The sequence below is a fragment of the Nematolebias whitei genome, chromosome 21, assembly GCF_014905685.2.
Source record: "Nematolebias whitei isolate Nwh7 chromosome 21, NemWhi1, whole genome shotgun sequence".
In the NCBI taxonomy this organism is placed as follows: Eukaryota; Metazoa; Chordata; class Actinopteri; order Cyprinodontiformes; family Rivulidae; genus Nematolebias; species Nematolebias whitei.
The window spans coordinates 29,027,620-29,040,019 of record NC_056518.1 but is presented as its reverse complement, the minus strand read 5'-3'; the positions used below and the strand labels follow the sequence as shown (position 1 = coordinate 29,040,019).

The 12,400-nt window shown below is 38.5% G+C and overlaps 1 protein-coding gene across 2 annotated transcripts in view; it reads left to right on the top strand.

The window, feature by feature from the left end:
- mdga2a (MAM domain containing glycosylphosphatidylinositol anchor 2a) overlaps positions 1-12,400 on the top strand; it is a 31,079-nt gene that overhangs the window by 16,432 nt on the left and 2,247 nt on the right. For both annotated transcript variants that reach the window (XM_037695247.1, XM_037695248.1), the window contains 5 exons: positions 2,346-2,675; positions 3,013-3,324; positions 7,784-8,056; positions 9,355-9,503; positions 11,593-11,770. In XM_037695247.1, the coding sequence (XP_037551175.1) occupies positions 2,346-2,675; positions 3,013-3,324; positions 7,784-8,056; positions 9,355-9,503; positions 11,593-11,770 (1,242 nt within the window). The remainder of the gene's footprint in view (positions 1-2,345; positions 2,676-3,012; positions 3,325-7,783; positions 8,057-9,354; positions 9,504-11,592; positions 11,771-12,400) is intronic.

The window sequence follows — 12,400 nt, the reverse complement described above, 5'->3', positions numbered from 1 at the left end:
ATGACCTTAGTAAATGTGCACAGTATACTGTGTACATGACCTTAGTATATGTGCACAGTATACTTTGTATATGACATCAGTAAAAGTACACAGTATATTGTGTCTCTAATGAACATTGTTATGAAGGAAGAGACTGTTGATCAACTTTTCTCTAGTTTACTTTTTGGGGGATGTCAGATATATTTTAATAAAGTATAACACAGGAAGTCCTTTACAGACTATAAATTAATTTAAAATTATTATTTTTTATTTTCCAGACTGACAGATTTCTCCTTTAAAGTGATTCAATTCAAAGGGATTATATTTCTAGAATTTCAGCTCATTTAGTCATTTTATACTATTTATTTTTCATATTTGATCCTTTATTAAAATGTATTTATCTCAGTACAGTTACATCCCAGTTTCTTTTTCTCAGTACATACAGTATATTATCAATATAATCTCAGTACAGTTACCTCTCAGCATGATTCTAAATATGATCAAGTTTAACTGATCCAGACAGACACAACAACTTGTTAAAACACCACGTTGAACTGAATTTATTTAGATATTTATGATAAACAACAAACACCTGAAGCTGACTCTCACAGAGAGAACTTAAAATATTAAAGTTAAACAAAGACACACATCTTTTTTATAATCTGGGAAATAAACATTTGTCTGTTAGCGTTAATATTGTTTAATTATAAGAAGTAAAGCAGCAGATGCAGCCTGTCTCTCTCTCTCTTTATGACCAGATGTTTGGTCACGTGCGCAGGTTGCACTTGTCCGAAAGAAAAACAGATTGTCTCAGAGAAACCGAAGCCGCTCATGTCGACCCCTCCATGTGCTTTTGCAACTTATTTTTTTCCAAAATATCAAAATATTTAAATTTATTTACAAACATTTTCTACATGGAAACACACTGAGATCTCTTCAGTTTACTCATTAACTTTGTTTTCTTTAAAACCTGCTTCAGATTGTGGCTGTTTGTCTCCTTATGCTACTTTTAGCGTTTAGCTACTGTTTTCTGCTACTTGTAACTTTAGCTTTATGCTAACCTTTTTCTTCTCTTAGCTAGTGTTTTGCTACTTTAGCTTTTAAGTAGCTGTTTGTTTTTAGAAGAACCCTTTTGGGATTATAACTAGATATTTTTTACTTTTAGCGTTTTTGTCGATTTTAGCTTTAAATTTGCTTTTTATTACTTTTAACTTCAAGATAGCTTTGGCTTTTTTTGTATATTAGCTCACAGTTAGCTATTTTTTTTAGCTAATGTTCTGCTTCTTTTTAACTTCTTGCAGGCCTTTTTATATTTTTAGCTTTAAGCTATTGTTGTGTTTTAGCTATCAATTAGCTACTTTTAACTAGCCCATTTAGACATTTTGTTTTTAGCTAACCTTTTGTTCCTTTTTGCCAGCTACTTTAATACTTTAAATTTTTAGCTTACCTTTTGCTACTATTACCTTCTGCTTCTTTTAGCTAGGATATGGGAGAGTGGTGGTGCAGAGGTTAGAGAAGGTGGGCCTGTGATTAGAAGATCGTCGGTCCAAGCCCCGGTACTGACAACATCAAAAATGTGGGTGGGGTAGGTGAAGCACCCACACCTGCCCCCACCCTCATTCATCCCACTCTGGGCCCTTGAGCAAGGCCCTTAACCCCCAACATCTGCTCCTCCGGGTGTCCTAGATGGCAGCTCTCTGCTCCACACAGAGCTGTGGTAGCTCGGTGGTCTGTGGTTGTGTCATGAAGGGCGTCCAGTGTAAAAATAACTGCCACGTCTTTGTGCGACTTAGTTCGCTGTGACGACCCCTAAAAAAAAAGGGAGCAGCCGAAAGGGGGGAAAAAAAAATTATATATATATATATATATATATATATAAAACTTTTAGCTTCCTGCTAGCTTTTTGTTAGTATAACCTAGCCTTGTGATACTTTCAGCTTGCCAATTTTTCTTCTTTTTCTTCCTGCTAATCTTTTAATAGTGTTAGCTAGCCTTTTCAAACATTTAGATTTTAGCTATATATTTGCTAATGTAGCTTTTAGCTTCTATTTAGCTACTTTTAACTAGCCACTTATTACTTTTTGCTTTTAGCTAACCATTTACTGCTTGTTCCTACAGTTTTGTTAATTGTATTGTCTAGCCTATAAGCTAAATGATAAAATTAACAATAATAATAAAAGCAATAATAATAATTTTAGCTTTTAGCTCACATTTAGCTACTTTTGGTTTAGAGTTCTGCTTCTTTTAGGTTTATTAACTCACTTTCAGCATCTTGGGCATTGAGTCGTTTAGCGTTCTCAGTGTGTTTTAGCAGAAAACGTTGTTTCCCCAGTCTAACTTGGTCTTTCATCCACCATCTTGTCCAGGTCTCCGTAAGGGCAGGTTCTGGATCACACCAGACCCATACCACCACGAAGACAACATCCAGATCGGCCGGGAGGTGAAGATCAGCTGCCAGGTGGAAGCCACACCTCTGGAGGAGCTGCAGTTCAGCTGGTTGAAAAACGGCCGGCCGCTGAGGAGCTCTGAGCGGATGGTCATCACCCACATGGACACGGGCGTCTCTCCGGGAACCACCAACCTGGACATCATCGACCTGAAGTTCACCGACTTCGGCACCTACACCTGTGTGGCCTCGCTGAGGAACGGAGGAACCCCAGAGATCAGCATCGACGTCAACATTTCATCCACCACAGGTCCGGAGTAGTTTGTTCTGAAAGCAGCCGAACAAGCCACAAACCCACTTAAAGCCTAGAACATCTCCAGAGCTAAGGTACTGCTGGTACCAACCTGATAAAAGGTCGGACCTGACAGATCCAGTTTGGTACATTGTCAGTGACCTGGTCCTGTACTGAGGAAAGTTTGTGCAGTTCTTCCTTCATTAATCCAGAATAATAAAAATAAACATAAAATGTAAAACAGTAGAATATGCTTATATTTAGCTCCTCGAATGAGAAGTGAAACCAGTGACAACATCAGAACCTGGTCCATTTTTTACATCCTACAAACGCCATTTTGCCTCTCTCCTTGTAGTTCCTCCTGAGCTCACCATCCCCAAGGGCCAGTCCGAACTCATGGTTCATGAGGGCGACACCGTGGACCTGCAGTGCTTGGTCTCAGGAAAACCCAAACCCATCATTCTGTGGTCTCGTGTGGAGGAAAGCGGGTCGGCGGCCGTACCGACTGCGATGCCCGACGGCTCGGCTCAGGTGGAGAGCTACGACGGCATCCTGAGGATCAACAACGTGACGAGGGAGATGAGCGGGACGTACCGCTGCCAGACGAGCCAGTACAACGGGTTCAACGTGAAACCCAGGGAGGGTCTGATCCAGCTGGTGGTGCACTGTGAGCATCTCACACACACACACACACACACACACACACACACACACACACACACACGTGCACTGGTTTGTTTTGCTATCTTTATGGGGACTTTACATTGACTTCCATTCATTTTTCATTCATTTCTATAGCCTAGCCCTGACCTTTACCCTAAACCTAACCATTACCAGTAAATACCTAACCTTAAACCTAACACATCCTCAATTCACACTTTAGTCTTAAATCTAACCCCTAACCCACCAACAGCACTTCTTCTTATGGGGCCCGGGCTTTGGGCCCCGTAAGGAGCAGTTGGTCCTCACAATGTAGTACAAGTTGGAAAAATGGGCCTTACAAAGTAACATAAACAAAAACACACACACACACACATTCGGCTCATTCAGGACATTCCTGCTGTGACTTTTGGTGTTTATCTAATTTCTACTTTTTGAAATATTTAGCTTTGTCTGCCATTTTTGTCTCATTGAAAGTTAATGGAGCTCTTCCTTCAAACCCTTTGAGCTGTTACTGATCATTTAAGCTGTTGTCCTGGTTCAGCTTTGTTCCGCTTCATCTATGCTATTTTCTGCTTCCTTCAGCTCCTTTTAGCTTCTTTCTGCTCATTTCACTTTTTTTCCCCAAATATTTTTTACATTTTTTTAGCTTTTTTCCCTTTACCATTCAGCTTCTTTTTTTTCTTTCAAACGTCAGCTTTTTGTGCTTCTGTCAGCTATTTCAGCTGATTTCAGAGAATGCTTTTATCTTATTTCATCTTTTTCAATACTTTTCAGCTAATTTTAGCCTTTTTGTGCCTTTTTCAGCTATTTTCAGCTAATTCTCTTCTAAGCTCTTTTGTGCTCTGTTAAACGTCTACTAATTTCATCTATTTTGTATTCCATTTATTTTTTCTGCTAATTTGGCTTTTTACACTCATTTCAGATTTTTCTTTCCTAATTTTAGCATGTTTCTGCTACTCTTTTTTCTTTCATCTTTTCAGCTATTGGTGTATTTCAAATAAGCTTTAGCTTTTTCCAGCTCCAGCTTTCAGCAAAATCATTCAGCAACAACTACTCACTGCCTTTTCACAGAAATGCAGTTTCTCTAGTTCTTCTGGTCTTCTGCAGAATTTGTTGTATTTTAGCTGTTCTTCTATCGCCAAATTCAGCTGATGGAAGCTGTGACTTTTGTTTGTTTTTTTGTTTTTTTAACTCAGTCTTTTTTTAAATATTTAACTTTATTTACAAATATTTCCCATAGAAATACATCGAGTTCACTCAAGTTCCTTCAAAAACATTTTTCTTTAAAGTCTGCTATAGTTAAATGGATTTGTTTTTGTCTTCATATGCTACTTTTAGCTTTTAGTTAACATTTTACTACTTTTAGCTTAAAGCTAACCTTTATATACTTTTAGTTAACCTTATATGTTTAGCTTAAAGCTAAAATTTAGCTACTTTTAGCTAGGCTGTGATGCTTTAGGTTCTTTACTAGCATTTTGCTACATTTAACTTCCGTACTTCCGTGTTCTAACTTTAACTGCTCAGTTTCAGCATATTCAGAGCTTTAATTCAACGCTCACCAAACAAATCAAAATGGCTACCACAGCTAATCCACTTTAGTCCACAAAGAAATGGCTATATCTCAGTCAATTTTAAAGATATTGAGCTGACATTTGGTGTGGTAATAGCTGAGTCATCTCTAACACATAGTCTGAGGGCTAACAGATCGTGCATATTGTTTTCTTTTTTAAACACCTTCAGCTCCACCATTTCTCAACAAGAGATGATTTCAGTTTAAAACTTTGGCATGAAAGATGGTGAGTGATGGACCCTAAATGTTATTATATGTTTATGGTCTGACAGATTTAAAACACTCGTTCTTTGTTAAGCTTAATTAATTTGAGGCCATTCACCCTCTGAAGTTTGAACTAATTAACATCTTGTGTCTGGTGTCAGGCAGGATTTGTTCTCTCTCCATCAGAGAGGATGCTGATGATTATTTTCCTTCTGAGGGTGAAAACCCCGAGGAAGTTTTGTGTCGCCGCTGATTTTATGTTCGTTTATGTCAGGATGTTAATTTGTGAGGTGACAAATGTAAAGTGGCAGAAATTCACAGTAAGAAAAGGCCACAAATTCTGTTCCTAACAGGTTTGTTTCACTAGGCAGCAACAGATAGACACAAAATTGTGAAAAAATAAAGTTAATAGATCAGAAAACTTTGAATGCATCTTGTAGTAAAAGCTTAATAAATGTTTGTGAATAAAATAAGCACTTTGATGCACATTTTTGTTCCACGAAGTGCAAACAATCCATACAGTGTTGAGTTACAAGTTTACAAGTTTTCGTACTGTAGTAAAATACATAAAATAAATAAATAAATAAATAAAATAAACTGGTTCCAAACATCCGTTTCATGTTAATTTTTGTGCAAATTTTTTAAATGCGTTAAAAAATTCCTGTGATTTGACATTGAAGTCCTGCAAGTCACACAAGGAAATCAAGAGCAGCTACAAATGTTTCCAGACCTTTTAGAGACTCCCTCATGCACATCATTTGTACAAACCGGATTCCAAAAAAGTTGGGACACTAAACAAATAGTGAATAAAAACTGAATGCAATGTTGTGGAGATGGCAAATGTCAATATTTTATTCGTAATATAACATAGATGACAGATCAAAAGTTTATTCTGAGTAAATGTAACATTTTAAAGGAAAAAATATGTTGATTCAAAATTTCACAGTGTCACCAAATCCCAAAAAAGTTGGGACAAGTAGCAATAAGTGGCTGGAAAATAACGAACATCTGGAAGACCAATTAACACTAATTAGGTCAATTGACAACATGATTGGGTATTAAAAGAGCTTCTCAGAGTGTCAGTGTCTCTCAGAAGCCAAGATGGTAAGAGGATCACCAATTCCACCATTGTTGCGCAGAAAGATAGTGCAGCAATACCAGAATGGTGTTACACAGCGTAAAATAGCAAAGACTTTTAAGTTATCATCATGAACCGTGCATAACATCATCAAAAGATTCAGAGAATCTGGAACAATCGCAGTGCGTAAGGGTCAAGGCCGCAAAACTCTACTGGATGCTCGTGATCTCCGGGCCCTTAAACGTCACTGCACCTCAAACAGGAATGCCACTGTCAAGGAAATAACAGAATGGGCTCAGGAATACTTCCAGAAAGCATTGTCAGTGAACACAATCCACCGTGCCATCCGCCGTTGCCAGCTGAAACTCTACAGTGCAAAGAGGAAGCCATTTCTAAGCAAGCTCCACAAGCTCGGACGTTTGCACTGGGCCAGGGGTCATTTAAAATGGAGTGTGGCAAAATGGAAGACTGTTCTGTGGTCAGATGAGTCACGATTTGAAGTTCTTTATGGAACATTGGGACGCCGTGTCATCCGGACCAGAGAGGACAAGGATAACCCAAGTTGTTATCAACGCTCTGTTCAGAAGCCTGCATCACTGATGGTATGGGGTTGCATGAGCGCTTGTGGCATGGGCAGCTTGCATGTCTGGAAAGGCACCGTAAATGCAGAGAACTATGTTCAGGTTCTAGAACAACATATGCTCCCATCTAGACGTCATCTCTTTCAGGGAAGACCCTGCATTTTTCAACACGATAATGCCAGACCACATTCTGCAGCAATCACAACATCATGGCTACGTAGGAGAAGGATCCGGGTACTGAAATGGCCAGCCTGCAGTCCAGATCTTTCACCTATAGAGAACATTTGGCGCATCATAAAGAGGAAGGTGCGACAAAGAAGGCCCAAGACGATTGAACAGTTAGAGGCCTGTATTAGACATGAATGGGAGAGCATTCCTATTTCTAAACTTGAGAAACTGGCCTCCTCTGTCCCCAGACGTCTGTTGAATGTTGTAAGAAGAAGGGGGGATGCCACACAGTGGTAAAAATGGACTTGTCCCAACTTTTTTGGGATTTGTTGACGCCATGAAATTTGGAAACAATAGATTTTTCCCTTAAAGTGATACATTCTCCCAGTTTAAACTTTTGATCTGTGATTTGTGTTCTATTCTGAATAAAATATTAGATGTTGGCACCTCCACATCATTGCATTCAGTTTTTATTCACAATTTGTTTAGTGTCCCAACTTTTTTGGAATCTGGTTTGTAATTTGTCATTAACAGTAACACCAGTGAGATACTCGCTTAAGAGGCTCAGGACCAAAAACCACAATGTCCATCTTGTCTGAGTTGAAAAGCAAAACATTACAAGTCATCCAGCTTTTTATGTCTCTGAAACAAGGTTCTAATCAAAGTAACTGCTTGGTTTCAACAGGCTTTATGAATAAATATAACAGAGTATCATCAGCATAACAGTTTATTTCACACTGTAGAAGCATATCTAAACCAAAACGTAATAGTCCAAACACTTAACCTAGAGGAACTCCTTGAGAAATCTAAATATGATTTTGTTCCCACCTGAACGTCCTTGTGTTTCCTGTTTGTGTTTCAGTCCCCCCGACTGTCGAGCCGGTGTTCACAGATGTTCGTCAGGCCCTCAGCCGAGCCTTCAGCCTCACCTGCAGCTTACTGGAGGCCAACCCGGCTCGCCTCCTTCGATACGAGTGGAAGCTGGGCTCACGCCTTCTGACCGTCGGAGAGCTCAGTCACCAAAACCTTGACACCAGCTACCAAGTCAAAGCACTGAACCGAGAGGGCTACGGCGAGTACACCTGCGACATAACCAATGAGGCGGGAGCGGGACGCTGTACCTTCCTGGTCACAGGTGGGACAAACTGTTATTGTTAACCCTTGCCATATTCTGTGCGGGGAAACGGACCTCTTTATGTATTAGACAACACATGATAGCTTATGTGATATTAAAAAGTTTGTGTTATACTTGTTATTATCTAAAGCACAAATAAAAACATCCTCATATTAGTAGAAATGTGTAAACTTAATATATTTTACGTTTGAGTCTGGTTTAGTTTTTCGGTTGGTTGAGGCAGCTGTTAGCAGCTGTAAAAAGACGATCTATGCTCTTCATTTAAACTACCCTGCACTTTAAAGGGGCAGTCTTTTTATTTACTTATTTATTTGATGAAAAGTTGAGGCAACAAGCAGCATTTCCATCAGATTTACAACAAATATTTGTGAAACTTTATGAAACAAACTGAAGCAGCTTTCTGAGCTGGACTAATAACCCGTAGAGCTGTGGACCCTCCGCCTGGGAGGAGCTCCGGACTCGCTCGGCTTCTCCTCTCTGACTGACTTGACTCGCATCTCTGGCCCTTCCTGATCAAAGCTTGCCTGCAAAGACACCCTTCCAGATTTCCTCTAAAACCCGCGGTCACGTTAAGCCTCTTAACTGGGCCAGCTGCCAAGCAGCAGCGCATTCTGCTGTCAGCAGCACTAAATGTTTAAACAATCAAATTATAAACTGCAGTCGCAAAAAGCTGAGGAAAGGTGATGGCGTCTACGTGGGACCTGTCATTTTCTGAGGTGTATATATATTTAAATATATAAAGGCTTATTAAAGTTTGCTCATCCTGCAGCAGCTAATAAAACTGCTCAACTTCAAACTGAAATCCTGTGAGGCGTGACCTGGAAAAAAGTGCCTACCTCAGGAAACTAGCGGATTGCCTTGAATCCTCAGTTCAGCTCGGTACAGTTCCACCTCCTGAGCATGCTCGATGCTCGGGGGCAGTGGAGACCTCCAGCAGAACCAGAACCAGGATCAGCAGCCATCTGACTCAGTTGATTGAGGGCTTGCAGGACAGAGACACAATCATGTCAGTTGGGTTTTTGTTTAAAATATAAATAAAAACAAAATTTACTTATTTGCAAATCTAATAATTTTTACAGTAGAACACAGTAAACATGACAAATGTTGCAGGTTGCAACATTTGTCATGTTTACTGTGTTCACAGGTGTTTGTATGAAAAACATTTTAGAATCTGTCAGAAGTAAAGATGGGCAGAGGTTCACCGGTCTGGTTGTAAATTGTCTAATTTCTCAACTCTATCTTGTAAATGAGTTGCCCGTGTGTGGCCTGTTTGACCCTTGACCTCTGTGCCTCCTCAGGGAAAGCCCACACTCCAGAGTTTTACTACGACGTCTACAGCACTCTGTGGCAGAACCGACCCCAGGTCTATGGCTTCAAGCTGCAGTGGACTCAGATGGAGCCCAATGCCGTGGATCGGATTCTGGCCTACAGGCTCGGTATCAAGCAGGTCTGTACGAAACACTCAGATCTCAGGGTATGAATTAAAAAGACGGACGTTTAGAGTCTTTGAGTTGTAGAGTGACTCAGGACTGAACGAAGTTTAATGAAAGCTAATTTTCTCTGCAAACCGCTGTGTGAACTCAACACTTTGTAGACTCAGTGTATTCTGTTCCAGTGCATTCTGGGATTTGTAGTTTTAGTGGGTTATGTGCTGTTTTAACACTTTTCTCTCCTACATCTGAGCAGAAATGAACCTCAGCCGAATATTCTCAGAGCTGTTTTTGTGCGTCTGTTGTAGCAAAATCTCCAACAACATAGATTCTGTAAAATAAAATGTTCAACAGTTCAGTTCAACTTTCTGTGGCCCGTTAAAACTCTGAATGTTCTGCTGTGATGTCTGAGATGGAGATCCAAACAGGACTGGGTTTTACCACTCTTTAAACCAGTTAGCAGCTCAAAGTAGCAAAAGATGAGCTAAAACTAAAAGGAGTAAAACAATAATTACAAGTTTAAAAAACTAGCTAGAAGCAATAAGAAGCAAACAGCTATTTAAAAGCTAAAAGCAGCTAAACACTAGCTAAACTAAGCTAAAACTACCAAACGGTTAACTCAAATGATCAAAACACTTGCTAAAAGTAGTAAAAGGTTAGCTAAAAACTAAAAGTAGCTAAATAATGGTTAAACCTATTAAAGGATTATCTAAAAGTTCAAAGAAGAAAACAGCTAGCTTAAAGCTTAAAATAGCAAAAAGCACCCTAAAAATAAGCTAAAACAGTAGCCAAAAGCTAAAAGTAGCATAAGAAGAGAAAAATAGAGCCAGCAGCTAAAGCAGATTTTAATAGAAAACAATATTTTCACAGGAATTGAGGAGATCTTAGTGTTTTTCTGTGGCTGGATGCTGAATTATCCAGCACCACACAGGATTTCTACAGTTAGCTCAAACCACAGCTGAGTTATTTTTAGGTTCAGTTCCTGCTCTTTATTACCTGTCTGTGCTGCCTTCTTTCAGCTACAACCGTGAAGTTTTACAACAACCTTAGGCTGATAATGTTTGTGTTAAGCTTATATTTGTGTTGGCTTATTTTCCAGTATGTTAATATGATTTAATAATTTTAAAACAAATAGTTTTCTGTTGGCATTCGTGACACATTTCAGGAGCTTACAGCTCCATCTTACTTACAGCCACAAACTTTATTCAAGCTTTCAAATCCTCCTAAGACATTAATCTGCCCATGTCGTATCCTCAGTTGGCAAAAAAAAAAAAAAAGGTTTAAAAGATTTGTGTATCAAGTAGGTTTTACATCTTTTTTGCCATCAGTTCGTCATGGTACTGGTTCTGTTGGACCGGAAAGAAACCGTTCTGATCATGTTTCTTCAGAGCTGTGAACATTTAACAGTTTCTTCAGAAATGTTAGCTCTTTTTCACAGACTTATGTTTCCTGCTTTATTTCATTTAATTTTTGACAACTATGTCTACAGACTTTGTATTATTTTAGCCGGTCATATTTCAAAACATTCAGCTCATTCAGGAGCTGGGAGCTGTGACTTTTGTTTTTGTCAATTTTACACTTTTCAAGATATTTAACTTTATTTACAAAAAAAAAAAAAAAAAACACATAGAAACACATTGAGATCTCTTCAGTTCATTCTAAAACATTGTTCTTTACAAAGTATAAAATATACAAAAATCAGTTACACTAGAAATCTGCTTTAGCTGCTAACTTTGTTGTCTTACTGTTAGCCTTTTGCTAGTTTTACCCATTAGCAAGCCTTTTGTGTAATTTTTGCTGTTACCTACCCATTTGCTACCTTTAGCTACTATTCTACAATATTTCACCTTCACCTAACCTTTTTACATTTTTAGCTTTTAGCTACTGTTTTCTGTTACTTTTAGTTTTTATATAGTTTTTGTTACTTTTAGATTTTATCTAACTTTTTTTAAGTTTAGTCTTTAACTAACTTTTTATATTGAGATTTTAGCTGTTCTTTTTCTACCTTTAGCCTCCTTTTTGAGTAATTTTAGCTGTTGCTACTTTTTTTCTGTTTTGCAAAAAAAAAATTATAATTTATAATCACTTGTTTTGTGTTTGTCTCAGACGGGACAGTCTCGCTGGTGGGAGCAGGAGATCCCCATGGAGAGAACCATCCAGAAGGGCCAGCTGCTGACCTACAACCTGACAGAACTGATCAAACCCGAGTCCTACCTGGTCCGCCTCACCCCCATCACCCGGTATGGAGAGGGGGACACCTCAGAACGCATCATCACGTACAGCGGTGGGTCCTTCTCACTCACCATTAAACTCACTCACCAATAAATTCACTGTTTAGGGTGGTATTTACCCACTACTAAAGGTTTAAGGTGGTATTAATCCATTAACTAAAACTTTAAGATGGTATTAATCCACTGATTTAACATTTAAGGTGGTATTAATTTTCTGACGTAACATTTAAGGTGGTATTATTCAACAACTAACCTTTTAAGGAGGTATTAATACACTGACTTAACATTTAAGGTGGTAAAGTGGTATTAATCCACTCTCAGAATGTTTAAGGTAGTATAATCCACTTACTAAAACTTTAAGGTTGTATTAATCCAATGACTAAATCTTTAAGGTGGTATTATTCAACAGACTAAACATTTAAGGTGGTATTAATCCATTTACTAAACCTTTAAGGTAGTATTAATCTACTGTCAGAATGGTTAAGATGATGTTCAACAGACTTAACCTTTTAAGGTGGTATTAATACAGACTAAACATTTAAGGTGGTATTATTTAACAGACTAAACTTTTAAGGTGGTATTAAATCACTTACTAAACCTTTAAGGTAGTATTAATCCACTTTCAGAATGTTTTATGGTGGTATTAATCCACTGACTAAACATTTAAGGTGGTATTAATCCAC